This window comes from Trachypithecus francoisi, unplaced genomic scaffold, assembly GCF_009764315.1.
Source record: "Trachypithecus francoisi isolate TF-2019V2 unplaced genomic scaffold, Tfra_2.0 Lachesis_group16, whole genome shotgun sequence".
Lineage (NCBI taxonomy): Eukaryota > Metazoa > Chordata > Mammalia > Primates > Cercopithecidae > Trachypithecus > Trachypithecus francoisi.
This window is the reverse complement of record NW_022681461.1, coordinates 47,404,234-47,425,823: the sequence shown is the minus strand read 5'-3', so window position 1 is coordinate 47,425,823 and position 21,590 is coordinate 47,404,234. Positions and strand designations below refer to the sequence as shown.

The 21,590-nt window shown below is 37.5% G+C and overlaps 1 protein-coding gene across 3 annotated transcripts in view; it reads right to left on the bottom strand.

The window, feature by feature from the left end:
* CNTLN (centlein) overlaps nt 1-21,590 on the bottom strand; it is a 421,157-nt gene that overhangs the window by 113,736 nt on the left and 285,831 nt on the right. For 2 of the 3 annotated variants that reach the window (XM_033237412.1, XM_033237414.1), the window contains exons 15-16: nt 19,969-20,495; nt 5,505-5,685 (exon numbers count right to left, since the gene is read on the bottom strand). In XM_033237412.1, the coding sequence (XP_033093303.1) occupies nt 5,505-5,685; nt 19,969-20,495 (708 nt within the window). The remainder of the gene's footprint in view (nt 1-5,504; nt 5,686-19,968; nt 20,496-21,590) is intronic. The other variant, XM_033237413.1, reaches the window with a different exon arrangement.

The window sequence follows — 21,590 nt, the reverse complement described above, 5'->3', positions numbered from 1 at the left end:
TACCTGGGACTACAGGTGCACACCACCACCCCCAGCTAATTTTTGTATTTTTAGTAGATACGTGGTTTCACAATGCCGTCCAGGCTGGTTTCAAACTCCTGGTGGCCAGTGACCCACTCGCCTCGGCCTCCCAAAGTGTTGGGATTATGGGAGTGAGCCACAGTGCCCAGCCTTGTTTAAGAATTTATTGGCTAGGAAACATAGATATATTCAATCTAGAAAATTATTTCTTATTTGAAAAAGAACTTTTTAAAAGATCCCAATCCAGCAACAAATCACCTGAAAGTCATGAAACTGATTAACACATACACCAGAAGTCTATATCTAAAATAAGGTTTTCCTTTAAACTGATTAGTTTCAGAAATTATAAAATCCTGACAATGTTTCATTTCTCAAAATATTTTTGAAATGCTTCATTTAAACTTATCTTCAGAACCGGCATATAAATTTTTAATTGCTTATTAAGATTCAATTAGTATTTAAGTATCAGCCACGCACTGAGCACTGTTAAAAAAAAAAATCCAAAATACAACTACCAATTGAATTACTAATATCAGTCACCAGATTTGGTATCAAATTAATAGAAGCTAAAATTAAATTACAAAGAAGTGGGCTCCTGTTTCCAGTACTATTACTGAACACAAACTCAAGAAAACTCTCATACTATGAAACAAGCACACCTACAGTGTATTTCTAACATGGCAAAAAATATAAGGGAAATTGTCAGAGGCCAAAAACGAAGTGAAAGCAGAAATTCAGAGACCATACAAAAGTGACCAACAATGTAGCCAGAAACATGTAGAACAACCAACAATCCCTTGTGACCTTGAAATTCCACTTAAATAGCAACACAGAATGCAGAAGGCAAGAAAGAAAGCCTAGTTCCCAATCCAAGACGAGAAATCTGAGGTCAGAAAGCTACGGCATTGTATACGTCAACAGTTAGCTCCTTTTTATTGCTGAGAAGTTTCCTGTGTTACAGATGTACCACAGTTTGTTTAGCTGTTCAGCTACTGAAGAGAATGTTGGTGGTTCCCAGTTTTCAGCTACTACAAATAAAGGGGCTGATCATTCATGTACAAGTTTTTTTGGTAAACATATATTTTCATGTCTGTGGGATGTGTCTAAGGGTGTGATAGCTGGGTTGTATGGTAAATTTAGTTTTTTAAGAAACTGACAAACTTTTTCAGAGTGCTGTATAGTAGAATTTTATATTCACATGGACAATATATGAGAGATCCAGTTTCCCTGTCCCCTTGGTCAGCACTTGCTATTTTCACTAATTTTTACTTTAGCTATTCCCTAATAGGGATGTTGAAAATCTTTACATGTGCTTATTTGCCATCCAGATATCCTTTTCTGGTAAAATGTTTGCTCCTGTCTTTTGCCTATTTTGTAACTGGATTGTTTAATTTCTTCCTGTTGAGTTTTGAGCTTGCTTTATATATTCAAGCTATAAGACTTTTGTCAAGACACATGGTTTTTAAATATTCATCTCGCTCTATGGCTTGTCATTTCATCTTCTATGTAGTGTCTTTTGAAGAGCAAAAGGTCTTAATTTTAATGAAGTCGAATTTACTGGTGTTTTCTTTTATGGATCGCACTTTTGGTATCATGTCTAAAAACTTCACTCAGCTCTAAGACTTGAAGATTTTCTCTTACATTTCTTTCTAAAGTTTTATGATTTAATATTTTACATTTATATGTGATCCACCTCAAATTAATTTTTGCATAAAGTGTAAAGTGTAGGTTCCTTTATTTTTTGCACAGAAATATCCAATTGCTCCAGCGCTGATTTTGGAAAAGATTATCCTTCCTTTGCACCTTTGTCAAAAATCAGTTGTTCATACTTCTGTGGATCCATTTCAAGATTCTCTGTTCCATTATGTGAATAATAATGGTGGGTGTATGGTGCCATCAGTCTTGACATCTGAATCAATTTTGGGTGATAAAGATTAATGCCACCACCTGTGGGGCAAACATAGTTATTTAATTTTTCAGTCCTAAAATTTAGATTTCGGTATTTTTATATCTTCTGCCTATTTGCTGAGACTTTCTAATTCTTTATTGGGATATTCTACTGCTTTTTGTTTTAGGCCTATTTTATTTTGTTTAGGCCTGTCCATAACTGCTTGTTGAAGCATTTTGATGGCAGCAACTTTAATATACTTGTCACATGCAGATGCCTCCTAGCATACAATGGGTATCCATTATTACATCCTGATAAACTCATTAAGTTGAAAACATCATAAATCAAAAATGTATTTAATACATCTAACCTACCAAACATCAAAGCTTAGCCTAGCCTACTCAGAACACTTACATTAGCCTATACCTGGGCAAAATCATCTAACACAAAGCTTATTTTATAATAAAGTATTGAATATGTCATGTTATTTATTTATTGAATACTGTCCTGAAAGTGATACAAAGAACCGTTGTATGGGTACTCAATGTACAGTTTCTACTGAACATGTATCAATTTCACACCAACATAAAGTAGAAAAATTTTAACTCAAACCATTGTAGTGAGTTGGGGACTGTGTGTAACTCCAACATCTGTCATCCTGCTGTTGGCTTCTGTTGATTGTCTTTTCTTGTTATAGTTGAGGTTTTCCTGGATCTTGGTATGAGGTGTGATTTTCAACTGTATCCTGGATATTTTGGCTATTATATTTCAAGGTTCTGTATCTTACTTGAATCTTATTTGAACAGGCCTCATCTGACACCACACTGATGGGGCAAGGAGCACACCATCTAATTACTGCCAGTTGGAAGTGGCAGTCTTAGTTGACAAACCGGTTGGAGAGGGCCACCTCATTACTGCTTGGTGGGGGTAGAACTTCAGGTTACCCAATAGGCATCTGCTGATACCATCATGGCTGGATAATGGAGGGGGACCTCGTTAATGTTCCCCACTGGGCTTCCACTGACATCATGGGGAGGGGGTTGGGGCTTGTTAGGTGTGAGTGGTAATTAAATACCCCATCTCTGCACTTGGCCTCTGAAATTATCTTGCTCAGAAGCGAAAGGCATTTCATGCTGAATGGAGATGAATATCCAGGTTCCCTATGTGATATCCAGTGACACGGAAAGGAGGGAGTCAGTGGTTCTTAACCTTTTTGGCACCAAAAACCAGTTTTGTGGAAAAAAATTTTGCATGGATAGGGGGTGGAGGGGGTTGGGGAGGTGGAGATGGTTTCGGGATGAAACTGTTCTACCTCAGATCATCAGGCATTAGATTATCACAAGGAGCGGCAACCTAGATCTCTTGCATGCACAGTTCACAATAGGGTTCACGCTCATGTGAGAGTCTAATGCCTCCGCTGATCTAACGGGAGGCAGAGCTCAGGCCGTAACAATGGCTCACCCACCTCTCACCCTCTGCTGTGTGAGTCATTTCCTAGCAGGCCACAACAGGTACCAGTCTGCAGCCCAGGGGTTGGGGATCCCAGGAGGAGGTCATTATCACTAGCTCCACACTTGCTCTTCTCTGGCATCACTCTGATAGGAGGAGAAGAGGTGAAGAGTGTCTACTTATTGCCAGGTAAGAGTGGGAATCTAGGTTCCCATTAGGCCTTTACAGATGGGGCTGGAAACAGGGTTGCAATTTTTTCTATGGTGTTTGCCTGGAGTAGGATACTTAACTGTGTAAGCTTCTCTGTCTTGCTAGGCTGGCCTTTTCCAGGTGACTTGGCTAAAAGAAGGGTTTTATCCGGGGCATGTATTGTCTGACCTACTGGGGTTTCTAGGTTGGGGATTTCAGGTATCCAGGCCAGGATACATGAAGCAAAATGAAAACCCAGGGAACTCACCACCATGTTGTTCCTTGAGTGATGAGGTACCTAGCTGGTCTGCTGCCTTCTCTCCATCTTTAAGCATCTTCTTCTTGTTTTATATTAATTTTGGTTAATACAGTCACTACCAAAATCTCAAAAAAAGTTTTTGTAGAACTTAAGCTGATTTTAAATTCATTTTGAAGAGTAAAGAACCAAGAAGAGACTCTTGATAAACAAGAAGGTAGGAAACTTGTTCAACAAGCAATCAAGACTACTAAAATGAAACTAAGACAGCATGATACTGACACATTTACTGAAGGAATAGAAGAAAAAGCCTAGACAAATATCCCTATGTTTATGTACATTTGATTTACAATAAAGGTGGCACCTTTGAATAAAGCAAGGAAAAAGTTCATGACAAACACTGGGGAAAAATTGGTAAAATTAATCCCTATCTTACATCACATGAAAAAAATCAACACTAGACATTGATGTGAAAATCAAAACAGAAAAATATAGGAAATCAGAAAAATATAGGAAAAGATAACATGAAAGGTCATATAGGATATATCTACATTACAGTAAGCAATGCATTATACAGAACACAAAATGTGCTGTTCATAAACAAAAAATTGATGTTTGGCCACTTCAGAATTGAGATGCTATATTCTTCAGAAGCCTCCAGAAAGAAGAGTAAAAAGGCACACCATGGAGTAGGAAAAGATATCTACAATACACAACCAACAAAAGGCTCATATATAGCATATATAAAAAATTTCTAAGTCAGTAAGAAAAATACAGATAACTCATTTGGAAAATGGGCAGAGACTTGAAGAGGCAATTTACTAAAGAATTCCAAATGGCCAATAACCATGAGAAAGTACTCAACATCGTATTAGTAATCACAGAAACTTAAACTCACAATGATATACCTCAACATACACAAAAAAGTAGCTGAAATGAGAAAGATTAACATATCAAGTGTCAATGAAGAGCAGCAAAAATTTCTATAAAATCTATTTATCATCAATCAGCAGACATTTAGCATATATTCTTGGTCTGAACTTCATTCTGGTAGTAACTAAAGAAGACCTTTCCTCCAAAGTACTGGCAAGAGCTCAAAAAATAAATGTTTTTGAATTATGTTTTAAAAGAATCTTATAGGTTAATTCAAAGACAACCTAATTTTTACAACAAAATAAAAATGAACTTTCCTTAATTTTTCACTGATTTATGCTAAATAAGTAAACATTTGGTGTCATGATGTATCAGCAGTAGGAATTACTGAATAAGTTGCATTAGAACTTCAATTTTTCAAAATTCAAAATACATTGAGAAGTTAGTTAAAAATAAGTAATTTAAAGATTTAATCAGACTAAATGACTTTATCATTGCAAAGACTAATATACAAAAAGAAGTTTCCTCACTTGGAATATTTCATATACCTGAAAACAATAATGAGCTTATTAACCACTTTTTTGCTGAGATATAAATACCTTAAGAATTATAATAATAGTATTTATTTTCATTTTTGTCTATGAAAAAGACTAACAAACAAGTACTTGAAAATTATTTAAAAGTGAATATTTTCACTGTATACTTCAAAGATGACTTAACTTTTAAGAATTCAAATTAAATCAATAGTAACATTTATTTACTTAAGTTATAAAGCATACGATAAAATTTAAAACATAGCATACAATTAAGGAAAATTGTGTCATTTACCCTTGGGGTCTTGCCATCTATATTTAAATATGTCTGTACTATTTCTTTTCCTTTTGTTTGGCTGTCTTCTCTTGGATCACTTTCTTTCTGGTCTTTTCCATCTTCTGTAGGACTTATTTTCTGGGATGTTTCTACAATAATTGTTCCCAAAGTTTGAGAGGTCTGTGCTTCAGAATCACTGCTTTTTAGGAAAAAGTAGGGACATAAAACCCAAGAATAAAAGTTGTTACATGTGCTTGTCTTAAGTTCAAGACCAAATAATATTTTAGGATAGACTGTATATAAAGCTGCAAGCTTAATGTGGGCATTTACTGGTTCTCAATGTAAAAGGGAAAATCAGTCTAAATATATTGTACAAAATTAAAGAATCCCATCAAGAAAACAGATTATCTAATTTCAAATCCCTACCAACATCATTTCTATAGTACTTCTACCAAGTGTTAACTCAGGAAGCATTTGCTATAACACTTCCAAGGTTGGAGCATGCATTACTTTCTCAACATGGCCAGAAAAGTTTAATATTTCTAACAAAGTTTTTCCTTCACCTGAAACAAAATTTGAATCTCTGAAGCTTTCACCCACTGATTCTAGTTTCATCCCTTATGGCTATTTATCATTCTATAGAATACTTCTTAAGCACCAACTATGGGCCCAGGCACTTTTTTTTTTTTTTTAAGACAGAGTCTCGCTGTGTCACCCAGGCTGGAGTGCAGTGGCGTGATTTCGGTTCACTGCAACCTCCGCCTCCTGGGTTCACGCCATTCTCCAGCCTCAGCCTCCCGAGTAGCTAGGATTACAGGCGCCCGCCACCACGCCTGGCTAATTTTTTAGTAGAGACAGGGTTTCACTGTGCTAGCCAGGATGCTCTCAATCTCCTGACCTCGTGATCCGCCCGCCTCAGCCTCCCAAAGTGCTGGGATTATAGGCGTGAGCCACTGCACCCAGCCAGGCCCAGGCACTTTTGTTGGCATAAAGGCTAAGGTAGTAGTGAACAAAGTAGAAAAAAAATCCCTTCCCTCATGTAACCTTTATTCTGGTAAGGGTAGAGGGACAGGAAACAAGAATAAGGAGTAAAATACATAGTATCTTAATAGTGATGTGTTAAAGAGAAAAAAATAAACAAAAATAAACAAAGGTAGGAGACAGGAAGTGTTGAGATTGTGTGGAACATATAAGTAAGTCCCTTTCCCACATGGATGAGCTTTTAACTATTTAGACATTGTTATATGCTGCTTGAGATACCATGAAGAATAACATCCCTAGCTTGTTCAAATGTTCCTAATATATATACTTTTGAGATGCCTTATCTCCCTGGTCAGTCTTTTTTTTTTTTTTTTTTTTTGAGATAGAGTCTCACTCTGTTGTACTCAGGCTGGAGTGCAGTGGCACGGTCTCAGCTCACTGCAACCTCTGCCTCCAGGGATCAAGCGATTCTCCTGCCTCAGCCTCCCGAGTAGCTGGGATTACAGGCACCCGCCACCATGCCCAGCTAATTTTTTGTATTTTTAGTAGAGACGGGGTTTCACCGTGTTGGTCAGGCTGGTCTCCAACTCCTGATCTCAGGTAATCCACCTGCCTCAGCCTCCCAAAGTGCTGGAATTACAGGCGTGAGCCACCACGCCCGGCCTCCCTGGTCAGTCTTGAATGTGTTTCAGCTTATCATGATGGAGCATCATGTCCAGAATTCAGTTTCATATTCCTGGGACACTATGAGAGACACTGAGTAAAACTCTTGGTAGATGCAGACTAGAAGTGTGTAAGCTTCTTTAGCATGTACATCATGCTACAGACTCACCTAAGATTTAACAAAACCACCTAAAGTATTTCAAATAAGATTTAACAAAACCACCCAGACAACTATCAAAGCCACATATTTCTCCCATTGTACAGTGCAACTGGTATTTTACAGCCAAGTAAACTATCCTGTAGGCATTTGTGTAAATATATTCCCAGTCTATTGAGATCTTTGGGGATCTTGATTCTATTGTGTAACATATTTTACATCCCTTTCAACATCATGTTAATCACAATTTGATAAACATGCTTTGATGGAATTAGATGTTCTGTATTTAGTGTAATTCTATTTTAAAAGGTTATTGGTTAGTCTGATAAGAATTTCCCTTGAAGAACCCATACTGGCTTTGAGAAATTACTATTTCTTTTAAGAAACATTCACAAAGTATTCTTTGATAATGTCCTAGAACCTTATTTAGGATTTATTTCAAAAACATCAACTGTAGAATTATCCTTGTGTTTTTAATATCGCAACTACACTTTTCTGTTTTCCATATTCTCATACCATTTGGGTTCTCCTTCAAAATACCCATAGCAATTGATCAAATCTACAAGTTATTTCAATATCCTAGAATTCATTATTTCTGAATCAGAATACTATAATTTGCTTACATGTTCTACTATAATTGTTTACCTCTTTTTGTGTTCTATTCCTCTTTTTTGTTTGGCCAAAACTTAGCAGAAATTCAATATGTAATGCCCAAAATGGTATGAAAGGTGTCATAAAAATCAGTATATTTGATAATAAGACACTCTCAAAACAAACTATTTATATTTGATTGGAGAGCCCTTGTTGGGGGGTAGGCAGGGGCAGCAGCAGGGAGGCGTGTCTCTTAGTGATGGGGCAGAGTGCTTCCTTCTCTTTATAATTCTTTATTCATTCATTATTCAAAACAACATTTATTGAATGGCTACTATGCCCTATGCATGTGAAAGAATTGATGAACAAATTCTACAAATAAGTTTCCAGTCTATCCACGAAGAAAACAATAAGTACAATAAATCTGAAATATGATATAGTATGTTATAAATTATTAAGTGCCACTGGGAAAAAAATGAGCAAGAGAAAGGAATCCAAATTATGGGAGGTAAAATGGCAGCCTACTGGCTGAAATCTGAAATAGATTGATCATTAGTAATACTGAAGCAAAAACTTAAGAGGAGAGGGAGTTGGTTGTTTTAGATATGTGGCTAAATACATTCCAGGCAGAAGACATCATCAAACTCAAATCCCTAAGGCAGAAGTTCCTGCTTTCAGGGAGCAACAATCAGTCCACTGTGGGTAGAACACAGTAAATATGGACTAAATACAAGGTTGAAAGCAGAGAGGGTGGTTAGGAAAGTTCTTATCATATTCCAGGCAACTGATGGTAGATAAAAGAGTGATGACAACCAAACTGATAAGAAATGGTCAACTTCTGGATATTTTTCTAAAGAAATCCACCAAGATTTCCTGATAGAGTAGATGTAATGACTGACAGAAAGACCGGAATCAAAGATGGTATCAAGCTTTTGGTCAGTGCAACTGTAAAGATAGAATTATCATTAGTGAGAAAGAGGAAGACAGCAGCTGAAACAGGCTTGGTGGGATAAAGCCCAGGAGTTTGTGTTAGGCTATTTGATATCCAAGTATGATGGTAAGTTGACAGTTAACTTCACATGTCTAAAATTCAGAGCCTGACCAACATGGAGAAACCCCATCTCTACTAAAAATACAAAATTAGCCGGGCATGGTGGCGCATGCCTGTAATCCCAGCTACTCTGGAGAATCGCTTGAACCCAGCGGGCAGAGGATGCAGTGAGCTGAGATCGCAACATTGCACTCCAGCCAGGGCAACAAGAGCAAAACTCCGTTTCAAAAAATAAAAATAGTAATAATAAAATAAAATTCAGAAGTGAGGTCTAGAATGGATACATACATTTTGGGGTGCCTGGAATATAGGTGGTAACAATGATGTTAATAAATATTATGAGATCACAAAACAATGAGTGTAGGTTTTAACGTGTCCTCCAAAGTTCACATCTTGGAAACATAATCCTCAACACAACAGTGTTGGGAGGTGGAATCTAATAAGAGGTGATTAGATCATAAGGCCTCATGAATGATTTAATGTTATCATGGGAGTGAGTTTGTTATAAGAATAGGCTTGTTATAAAAGCAAATTTGGTCCCCTCTTGCTCTATCAGGCTCCTTGTCCTTCCACCTTCAGCCATGATGACACAGCCAGAAGACCCTCACCAAATGTGGTGCTCTCAACCTTGGACTTCTCAGCTTCCAGAACTGTAAGAAGTTACCCAGTCTGTGGTATTTTTTTTGTGTTGTTATAGCAACACAAAATGTCCAATGACTGAAGACAGTATGAGAGAATGAGGGAGAATGCCACAAAACTAACAAATGACACTGAGGTTAAATATCAGTAAGAAGAAGAAAATAAAGAGTATGGTATGGCAAACTATAATAACAAGAGGTAGAAATCAACTGTGTCAAATGCTGCTGAGAGGTCAAGTAAGGTGGGGACTGAGAATCCACCTTTGAATTTGGCAAAGTGGTAGTGACCCTCAAAGTAATTGTTTTAGGCTGGGCGCAGTGGCTCACGCCTGTAATCCCAGCACTTTGGGAGGCCGAGGTGGGCAGACTGCGTGAGGTCAGGAGTTCGAGACCAGCCTGGCTAACATAGTTAAACCCCATTTTTACTAAAAATACAAAAATTAGCCGGGGGTGGTGGCACAAACCTGTAGTCCCAGCTACTCGGGAGGCTGAGGTAGGAGAATCATTTGAGCCCAGGAGGCAGAGGCTGCAGTGAGCCAAGGTCACACCACTGTACTCCAGCCTGGGAGACAGAGCAAGACTGTCTCCAAAAAAAAACAAAAAAACAAAAAAAATTTGTTTCAGAGGGATGATGAAGGGATGAATGGAATTTGAAACAAGGATTGTATACAACGTTTTAAAATTTCACTGTCAAGGACAGCAAATACGGAGGACTACTAGGTAAAGGGGAACTAACAGGTATATAATGAATTATCTGGTTTCCAAACATGGTCCTCCTAATTCTACCTCAATAATTGGGATAATTGCTCTGGCTAATACCGTAGCTCCTTTTGACAGTTTTTATTTCAGTATGGGGAATCCAAAATGGCCAGGGTACAATCTCAGCTTCTACCTCTATAGACCATAATTGTGTTCCCTCAGAGAACTTTCCTACCTTGGGCACGAGGACTCTCAAATCCCCTAGCCCAAGGTCATACTAATGAGAAGCAAAAACTCCTCCAGTGGGTTATTTGGTTAAATAATTACAGAGGCCATTCCAACTTAAATACTTTATTTCTGGAACTATGCATTCTTGGAGATAAAATAATAAACTCTCAGTTTAAGGCATATACCCTCACTTCAATATTGTCTACTAGCTGGTGCCATAATGGAGCCTACTGATCATCTACTGTCCTATGTAGACAGTTGCCTTTGAATAATGAAAAATATGGTAATACCAGTGAATTTGAAGACACAGAGCATTGTCATACATCCCTTGCCATAAAATGTGTCTTTTAGCTGGGCTTGGTGGCTCATACCTGTAATTCCAGCACTTTGCGAGGCCAAGAGGGGTGAATCACCTGAGGTCAGGAGTTTATGACCAGTCTGGCCAAAATAGTGAAACCCCATCTCTATTAAAAATACAAAAATCAGCCGGGTGTGGTGGCATACACCTCTAGTCCCAGCTACTTGGGAGGCTGAAGCACGAGAATCGCTTGAACCCGGGAAGCAGAGGTTGCGGTGAGCCAAGATCACACCACTGCACTCTAGTCTGGGCAACAGAGCGAGACTCTGTCTTAAACTGAAAAGAAAATGTGTCTTTCAGTCTGTTTCTCTTGGAAAACCCTGACGAGGCCACCTCCCTACCTCCCAGTCCTACCCACAAGGTTGAGATCAAAGTTGAGCAAGTGCATCCAAGGAGGCAGTTTTCTGCAACATCATAGGGATATATAAGTCATTTTGTAAATCTAAGAATGGTGATATTGGTAAAAATACAATAGACAAATCCGTACCTAAAATATTTGAACTATTGTAAAAAAGAAATTGATGCCTCCTCCATAATGGAAGAGGCCTACTGTAATCAACCTGACACTAAGAGACTAGTTGGTTTCCTCAGGAGAATGAAGCTTTGTTTGGGATTTTGAACTGGCCTCTTCTGTCAACAGGCTGAATATTCAACAGTGCCAGTAGCCCAGTTGCCAGATAAGTTTTGGTGAAGGAAAGTCAATTTTGTTCAAAAGCTTGGAAGGAAAAATTGGAAGATTAGTGGCAGGACACCTGTGTGGTGTAGAAGCTATACCTGTTGCCATAGCCACTTTGTTCATGAGCCTATTAAGCAAGTCGCTCAGATAGCTGTGAAATAGGCAAGATCTATACCATGGGTCATTTTGTTCACAGAATGGGCTTTGTGTGTATCTCTTCCAAAAAGTCCATTTGCCGACCTCCCCCTTGACCTCCGTGCCACCAATCTTCCGCCAACCTCCCCACAGACCTCCCTGCCACAAATCTTCCAACTTTTCTTTCCAAGTTTTTGATATACTGAAAAATGCCTCCTTTGATGCACTCCCTCAACATTGATCTCAACCTTCACTACTTTTTTTGGAGTGGGAGTGGGAGGTAGAGAGGTGGATTAGTCAGTGTTTTTCTGGAGAAACAGAACCAACAGGATGCATGCATGTATGCATGTATTTTTAGGAATTGGTTCACGTGATTGTGGAGGCTGGGAAGTCCAAATCTACAGTATGGTCCAGTAGGCTAGAGACTCAGGAGAACTAATGGTATAGCTTCAGTCCAAATGCCAACAGGTGGAAACCCAGGAAAGTAAATTTTCTAGTTCTAGTGTGAAGTCTGGCAGGCTAGAGACCCAGCAGAACTGATGGTTCAGGTTAAATCTGAAGGCAGTTTTCTGGAGAATTCCCTCTTGTTCACAGAGGCCATTCTTTGTATTATATTCAGGCCTTCAATAGACTAAACGAGGTTCATCTCCATTCTGGAGGACAATGTGCTTTATCCGAAGCTCACTGATTTAAATGTTAACCTCATCCAAAAACACATCAAGTTGACACATAAAATTAACCACCCTATAACTCAGTTTATTTTCACAGTGTCATCCCCTCCAGGTGGGACTTAGTTCATCAGGGAAGTTCTGGTCTTTTGCTATACATAGATCATAGAAGAACTACATTTTTCTTTTTCTCAGGACACCAATTTTCTCTCTCTTGATACGATGCAAGTCATACAGCTGCTGATGGCTGTCCCGACCTGTTCATATTTTGGGTTTGTCATCAATTCTATTATAGGTGCTATCCTCGAGATTTTGGCTATGCCTTCCTATTTGTTTTGTTTATTTTGATGGGGGATTTGTGGAAATAAAATATCCACCACTGCCGCAGCCTCTTTCCAGTAGTACTAGCTTTTTAAATAGAAAACAGCTGTCAACAGAAATCGCATAGCCTTAGGTGTCTACATGTGGTTCTTGTCATGCTTGTCAGGGATTCCATATACCATGTCTGTCTGCTACAGACATATTCATAATCTTTGGTTCACTGAGTCATCTCCTCAAACCATTAATATTTCCTGTCCATAGAACTGCCCATTTTCTATTGATGTGTCTTTTTATATGACAATTTGTAAGCGATCTTAAAATCTTCTGGATATTAGTCCTTTACCTTCTTTATGTGTTGTAAATACCTTTTCCTGGTTAGTCATTTGACTTTTAACTCTTTTTATATATCTGTTATTACAGAGATGTTTAAAGTCCTATTAACGTTTTTTCATATCTGGCTCTCTATTTTCATTTCTTGCTTAAGTATACTTCCTAGAGATGCTCCAAAGTTATAAACAAAGTAATCTTGTAATTTCTTGTAATACTTTAAAAATTTTCATCGTTTCATTAAACCTCGAATCTAGGCCAAGCACGGTGGCTTGCACCTGTAATCCAAACACTTTCTAAGGTCAAGGCAGGAGGATCACTTGAGACCAGAAGTTCAAAACTAGCCTGGGCAATGTAGCAAGACCTCATCTCTACAAAAAATTTGAAAAATTAGCCAGGCATGGTAGCACATGCCTGTAGTCTCAGCTCCTAAGGAGACTGAGGTAGAAGGTAGCTTGAGCCCAGGAAGTCGAGGATGCAGTGAGCCATGATTGTGCCACAGCACTCCAGCCTGGGAAACAGAGCATGACTCCACGTCATTAAAAAAAAAAAAATTCTCTATATGGATTTTGCTTTAATGTACCATACTATATTAGGTAGTCAGACAATGAATATTGTTTAATGATTCAAGGAATGTATTTGTTCACTTATTCTTCACAGTCTGCTATGTATATAATCTAGTCCTCCATCAAAAACTTAACAACATGAAAGGAACTCCACTACTTTATCCTAAGATACGGTGTCAAGAGACTAACAATATGTAAAGTTCTATGGAATCTAGATCTACAGTAACCTAGGAATCAAATGCTATGAACCTAAAGCAAGATTGCTATTTTGAGAAAGTATAGACAAACCTATTTTTGATCAATGTAGTGGAGAACACAGCAGAATCAGGACTTCAGTGAGGATCAAATGAATGTATAGGTCATTAAAAAATAGCAGTATAAAAATTTCAAAGATTAAAAATCTTTGCAATCATAAAACTAATAGTTCTACTAACTGTATGAAAAAAAATCTGGGTAGAATTAAAATCAGCTTGAAAAACAAATAATTTTAGCTGAAACAAGTTTATGAAGAGATGTTCATGGAACCTTTGTGTGTGGAATCTATAAACAGCAACAAAATGCAGGCCTAAAAAAGACCTGGATTCACAATTTGAAAAATAATTCTTTGTTATGTGAGACTATACTGTTTGATTGCAGAATTTTTCATATTCTTGACCACAATTGGAAATGAATGAATTAACATATACATTTCGCATATACATACAAATATCCTGAGGATGGGGTAAAAAGTGTTTCAGATAGCCAAAGAAAATGATTCCTTGTAATAATAATAAACATACAGTACTGAACATGTTTTAGGTGCTATTTTAATGTTCTATCCTATTTCTTTCTCACAATGTATCCATGAATATGATCCTATCATTATGCCTATTTTATGGATAATGAAATTGAGGCATAGAGAGGTCAAATAGCATGCCTATGGTCACACAGCTACAGGATGAGAGGATTTCAAAAGCAGTTTGGTAATAGATTCCATGTTCCTAATCCCTAGGATACACTCTAAATAATGGTAGAGTTGGCTGGGCACAGTGGCTCACGCCTGTAATCCTAACATTTTGGGAGGCCAAGGCAGGCAGATCACGAGGTCAGGAGTTCAAGACCAGCCTGGCCAACATGGTGAAACCTCATCTCTACTAAAGATACAAAAAATTAGCTAGGCATTGTGGTGCACACCTGTAATACTAGCTACTCGGGAGGCTGAGGCAGGAGAATTGCTTGAACCTGGGAGGTGGAGATTGCAGCGAGCTGAGACTGAGCCATTGCACTCCAGCCTCGGTGATGGGGCAAGACTCCACCTCTAAATAAATAAATAAATAAAGATAGGGTTGTGTTGGGGAGAAAAAATATGTTTCTTTTATCCAACTTATGTTCTTGGCTGAGACACTGTAAAAAATGCAGATTAGCAAAAGAAAAGCAAGCAAATTTATTTAATGTAAGTTTTACATGAAAAGGGAGCCTTCATAAGGAAATGAGGACCCAAAAAAATGGTTACATGTAAGGTTTGATGAAAAACAGAAAGTTACGGGAAAATGTGGTAAGACAAAAGAGTATGAGCTAAGCATAGTAAACTGGGGGACACTTAGCATGGCTGTTCATTCAGATTCATCTTGGTGTTCCTCTGTCTTTTGAGATAAGGACGTTCCTTTCCTCTGGTATAAGGAAGCCACCTCTCACATAAGGATCTTATCATCTGTTTTAGGGGAGAAGGTCACAGAGTCATTCTCGCACCTGCCATTTTTCAAATTCCTTCAACTATATTTTGGGAGGAGTATGTGCTGAATGCCATCAGTTGTTATCATCTTTTTACAAAAGGTGGTACTGTGAGTGAATATACTGCTTTATAAAATGGAAGGAAGATGGAAAGGGCTTTAGGACTAAGGTTGAAAACTTTAAGGATCAAAATGCCATATTCCTGAAGCAAAAAGAAACGTCAAAGAGCATCAGTTTCTTGTAAAATAATTTTGAGTGAGAATAAAATGCACTAGTGGGGAAAGACTGAAGTCAGATAGGCTAAACACATAGAATCAAGGAAGTTTATGTTGTGTTTGGGAAATGTGACCAGGCAATTAAAGAAATAATGATAAGAGAAAATAGAAGTAGAAAGTATAACTGTAGGGATGGAAAAAAATGATTTTCCTTCTACTTAAGTTCTCGTTTGAGACCCCTGTAACAAAAGACAGATTAACAAGGGAAAAACAAGTAAATTTATTAACATGTGTATCACACATATAATAAATACATGGGACCACCTGGAAGTGAGTAGCTCAAAGAGGTGGCTTAGAACTCCAATTTATATAGCATCTTCAGCAAAGAAAAACAACTATTTAAATAAGTGATAACAGAAAGGAAAGGACTTGCGTCCCAAGGGGCAGCAAATTGTAGGAAGGCAAATATGTGGAAAACTAATGGTAGATGAAGGCTGTTGGTAGAATGTGTTCGTAGCTTCCTCTGGAGCTATCTCCAGGCTCATTAGGAACTCAAGTTGTATCCAGTGATTAGCTTTTATCCCTTTTTGGCAGAGAGGGGAGAATGAATACCTTTGTAAATGTATGTACTGCTTTTAGTGGGAGATAAGAGAGCTTTTCTTGTAACTGCTTTTTCTGAACTGGCTTCAGTTTGAAATAATCCTTATGACCAAATTGCTTATTTTGGCATGGCACATTTTGCAACCCTTTATAATCTACTCAACACATTCTTATTTCTCTGCTTCTGAAACCATGCCTCAAAGAGTTAAAGAAACCAATGATAAACAGAAATTCTTGAGTTTGCAGGATGGCAGATTAAAAAAGAAACAACTTAAGGAAACTCTCTCTGCTTATGAGATAAAAGAACTAGCTGAAATCAGTTGGAACCAATGTGGTTGACTGGAGTCTGCACAGAACGAGCTTGCTGATGTCACAGTCTGAAATTCCACTGCATGTTTCATACGATCCCAGAATTGCACATGCAACTTATGATAGCATGAAGAGATAACTGCTCAAGGACTTTGCAGATCTCCCCTTTCCTTTCACCAATCACCTATTAATCTCAGAATTCCCCCTCCCCCATCACTTTCTAAAAATACTGCTTTGAAGCCAGCCTGGAAGACAGATTTGAGCTTGACACTCCTGTCTCCTTGTGAGTCAACTTGCAATATAAAGCTTTTCTTTTCTCAAAAACCCAATGTCATAGTATTGACTTCTAGCATAAGGCAACAAGCCCCTTTTATTCAATAACACTACAAACTTCACTTCTCTTTAATTTGCTTGGAATACTGAAATTCTGTTTTTCTTCTTGAAGATACAAACAACTCCCCCTGATAAAACCCATCACTGAAAAGGCATGCTCTTGTCAATACTATTCAACTATGGAAAATAAATACTGATAAGGTGATAATCATACAATATAGTATTTTATATATACTAAATTATATATATATATAAAGTTCTATCTTTTTCAATATCCAAGTAACTCTTATATTTTTGTCTCTAAAAATCTAAAAGAAAGAATCTTCTGAAGTCCCTAAAGCTCTACTGCAAGAATTTCTAGCCCTTTGAGAATTATTTGCAGCTAAGTGACTCTTGAAGGCATTCTGTCAGGCAGGAAATGTAACACTAATCACAGTGTAAAATTGAGTTTTACTGCTAAGTAACATAAATGACAATCCTATATTTTAAGAGATATTGTCTGATATGTCTCTCAAAATATGTGACCTTGTGCACATGCACTAATGTCAGAGGTGTCTGAAACAGAGCAACTCCATTTTGAATAGGGGCTGGGTAAACTAAGGCTCAGTTCTGCCAGAAGGCATTCCCAGTAGATTAGGCAATCTAAGTCACAGGATGAGATAGGAGGTCAGCACAAGATACAGGTGATAAAGACCTTGCTGATGAAACAGCTTTCAGTAAGGAAGTTGGCTAAACCCACCAAAACCAAGACAGTGATCAGAGTGACCTCTGGTCACCCTCACTGCTATACTCCCACCAGTGCCATGACAATTTACCTATGCCATGGCAACATCAGGAAGTTACTCTATATGGTCTAAAAAGGAGAGGCATGAATAATCCACTCCTTGTTTAGCATATAGTCAAGAAATAACCATAAAAAGGGGCAACCGGCAGCCCTCGGGGACTGCTCTGCCTATGGAGTAGCCATTCTTTTACTCCTTTACTTTCTTAATAAATTTGCTTTCACTCTGCTCTATGGACTTGCCTCAAATTCTTTCTTGTGTGAGATCCAAGAACCCTCTCTTGGGATCTGAATTGGGACCTCTTTCTGGTAACACTAATATGATAAAATTAAAAGTGTGTATTAGGAAATTACCTAACTATTGCTTATTTATTCATACACACATATTTGCACATAAGTAAATGGCACCACTTTATTATGAATAGTGTGGTAGTACCAAGTGGTTAAGATAGAATTAGTAGCTAGCACTAGACTTTCCTTGAAGATATAGACAATGCTTAGTGGGTGTGAAGTAACTTTTTACCTCTAATTGCCATTGAGAGAAGGAAAGAAGAACCTGAGTAACACCGAAATGGGAATGCAGATTTGGTCCTTTGGCCTTTCCTTCATAAATATGTTTTCTGAGTTTCTTTAACTGCCTGAGGACAAGGGGCTTGAGTACATGATGTTTAAAAACAGTGTTTTTCAAACTTGTCTGCACATTGGATTCAACAGGGAAACTTGAAAAAATACTTAGGCCTGTATCCCACTCCAAAGGTTATAAATTAATTCGTCTGGGGTGTGACCTAACCTTTGGAATTTTTATAAGACCTCCAGGTGCTTCTAATACACAAACAAGTTTGGGGACCACATTTTAAGGTAATTTTCAGTTCTATGTCTGTGATTAGGAAAAGCATCCGGAGACATTCCAAATCTAAAACAGAATCACTATTAGGGATTTAAAAGCGAAACAAAATAAAAAACTAGGGAAAATCAAAGGACATATGTCATCATAAAACACGGCAGAATTTTTAAAATTATGACAAATTGGGCAATTTGTTAGCAATTATGGCAATACTGAACTTCCCTACTGTCTATATGTAAAAAAGAGGTGTTCTATCATTCGTCTTTGTGGTTTTGTTACAAGAAAGGGGTCCTGATCCAGACTCCAAGAGAGTGTTCTTGGATCTCGCACAAGAAAGAATTCAAGGCGAATCCACAGTGCAAAGTGTAAGCAAGTTTTTTAAGAAAGTAAATTTCTAATTTTTCCTAAATTAGAAAAATGTAATTTTAGTAGTCATGTGGTCCTCAGTTTATAAGTAAGCCATAAAAGAATGGCTACTCTAGAAACAGAGTAGCCCCAAGGGGTGCTGGTTGCCCATTTTTATGGTTATTTCTTGATGATATGCTAAACTAGGGGTGTATTATTCATGCCTCCCCTTTTTAGACCATATAGGGTAACTTGGTGATGTCACCATGGTATTTGTAAACTGTCATGGCACTGGTGCGAGTGTAGTAGTGAAGACAACCAGAGATCACTCTTGTGGCCGCCTTGGTTTTGGTGGGTTTTGGCCGACTCCTCTACCACAACCTGTTTTATCAGCAAGGTCTTTAAGACCTATGTTTTGTACTGACCTATGTCATCCTGTGACTTAGAATGCCTTAACCATCTGGAAATGCAGTCCGGTAGGTTTCAGCCTCATTTTACCCAGCTCCTATTTAAGATGGAGTTGCTCTGGTTCACACATCTCTGACAGTTTCACTGATGTGTTTCAAGTGCATATATGAATGTATAGCCAGGGATAAGAGAAAGAAGCATTATAGATTTTTAGTATCTTCCTATTGCTGTTCACTAGGGGTACATATCTTAAGACTAGGAATCTGTAGAGCTATAACTTTGAAGAACTGATTTTTAACCAACTTTCAATTAAAGTTAGTACAATGACTTTGCATAATACATACATAAAATAATTAGTGAAGATGGTTCTTAATTTAAAGGATGTTAAACAGCTTGTAGACATCTGGTAACAAGCTGAAATGGGTCATTCAAAATTTATCTAACTAAATTAAGGGGGAAAATTGTTTCTCCTCCCAGGCTGGCATGTCACAAGATAACTAAACCGACTTAGTAGGCTTGCCTGGGAATCCTTAGCTGTCAGTGGTGAATATGCAAAGGGCCAGCAAATTAAATCAACCTGCCAAACTGTCAATTTCAAGCCTCATGACTGCATGAAAATAGCATCACTGGAAGAAATCAAGCATTGCCTTCTTTTGGGTTTCCTGGCACCTATTCAAATACTCATGCAGTTGTGGCTAATTTTGCATGCAAATTTCAGTCAATAAGCTCAGAACAAGACCTCCCAAGATATTTCAAAGGATCTGACAGTATTTTTTCTGAATACCAAATCGACAGTAGTTGAAATTCAATCTCCATTTGCTAGTGCTTTACATATGCACAGTGTCCCCACCACAGAGCTAAGTTAATGAGAGCCTTACCTGCTTTCACTCACATCCTCCCAGCCGTCCTTGCTGAGGTTCTCAAACACATTGCTCATAACCTTGATGGAGTGATTGAGAACAGTGTGGTGACGACCCACAGAGCAATTTTTCTTGGCAGCTTTAAATTTAACCTTGGTCATAGTTGTCTTACAATCATATCGTCCAGATCTCACTTCCGTGGTAGCCATCTCGGATTTAGCTTTGTCTGCTGATTTCTCCATTGGGTTGATCAGCTCTTCATTTTCATTTCTCAATGCATTAGCTTCTGCCACTTGTCTCCTCAGGAAAGTGACTTCTCTCTCCAGCTCACTGATTTTTACTTGAAGTTCAGTATTTTCTTTTTCTACATCTTTACTCCCCTTTATTATCTGTTCTAGCTCTTTTTCTCTGGTCTCAGTATCTTCTTGTTGCTGTTTTAAGAGGGATTTCAGAAAATCATTTTCTTTCATTAATTTTTTATTCCCTTCTTTTAATTTTCTCGACCTTTTCTCAAAAGATTTCAGCCGATTTTCCAACTCAATGACCTAAAGAGAAGAGTTTATTCTTTCAAGAATCCAAAACCATAATCTACTATGCTTTATTATCATTTCTAACTTATGAAATAAAAATTACATTTAGCACAAGGACAAAACAAATCTAAAGTACTTAATTTCTAGATAATTCTAAGGCGGTGTAGATGAATACATTCAAAAATGCAATAATATATCTGTTGAATAAAGGACAGATGGTAAAAGAAGGTAAAATTCTACACAGTGACAGAACTAAGTATGCTAATAAACTGCAGTGTCTTCTGAGATCATAAGTGCCTTGGCTATATTTTCTATTCATTATTCTATTGTGGAAAAAATATTACAGAGAAAAATAACATACACAAAAAGTCTAAAAGTAGACACACAAACTGTATTAATAAATAAACTTTTTTCAATATTCAACAATCATATGAAAAAGGAATGACAATACAAAGTAATTTACTGAGGCTGCTTTTTTCCTAAATTAGAAAAATGTAATTTTAGTAGTCATGTGGTCCTCAGTTTATGTGATAAAGGAACAGTTTACCAAAATAATAAAGTCTAGCAATTTTAAATTACAATGATTTCAAGATTGCATATATATTAAAATCTTACCATTTATTTCAATAAACAATGCTTGTGTTGTAGGACATAGCAATGGTAACAAACACTTCCTAATCTTAAGGAATTTCAAAATCATTTGGAAAGACAGACATTTGCATAAATAAACCTAATAAAGGATATAATCTAAGTGTCATAAATCTGGGCAATTAATTCCAATTCATAAGTTCAAATATTTCATGGAGGAGTTGACTTACATTTAGATCTTATTAATAATAAGCATTATTGTTTGTAAACTACATTCTACTATTTACAAAATAGTTTCAAAAACACGATCAACATGATCTCTTCTGGCCATCTCAAAACATGAGGTATGTGGAACTAACAATTATCTTTCCAGACAGGAAAAAGAGGTTCTGTAAACTTAAATTTCACAGAGGTAAACCTTCTGAGATTGACCTGGGATCCAAATTCAGGATTTTGTGCCCCTCCCACTATTCAACAAGGCATATGAGAAAGAAGAATTACTCAGGTATGTATGGAAAATGA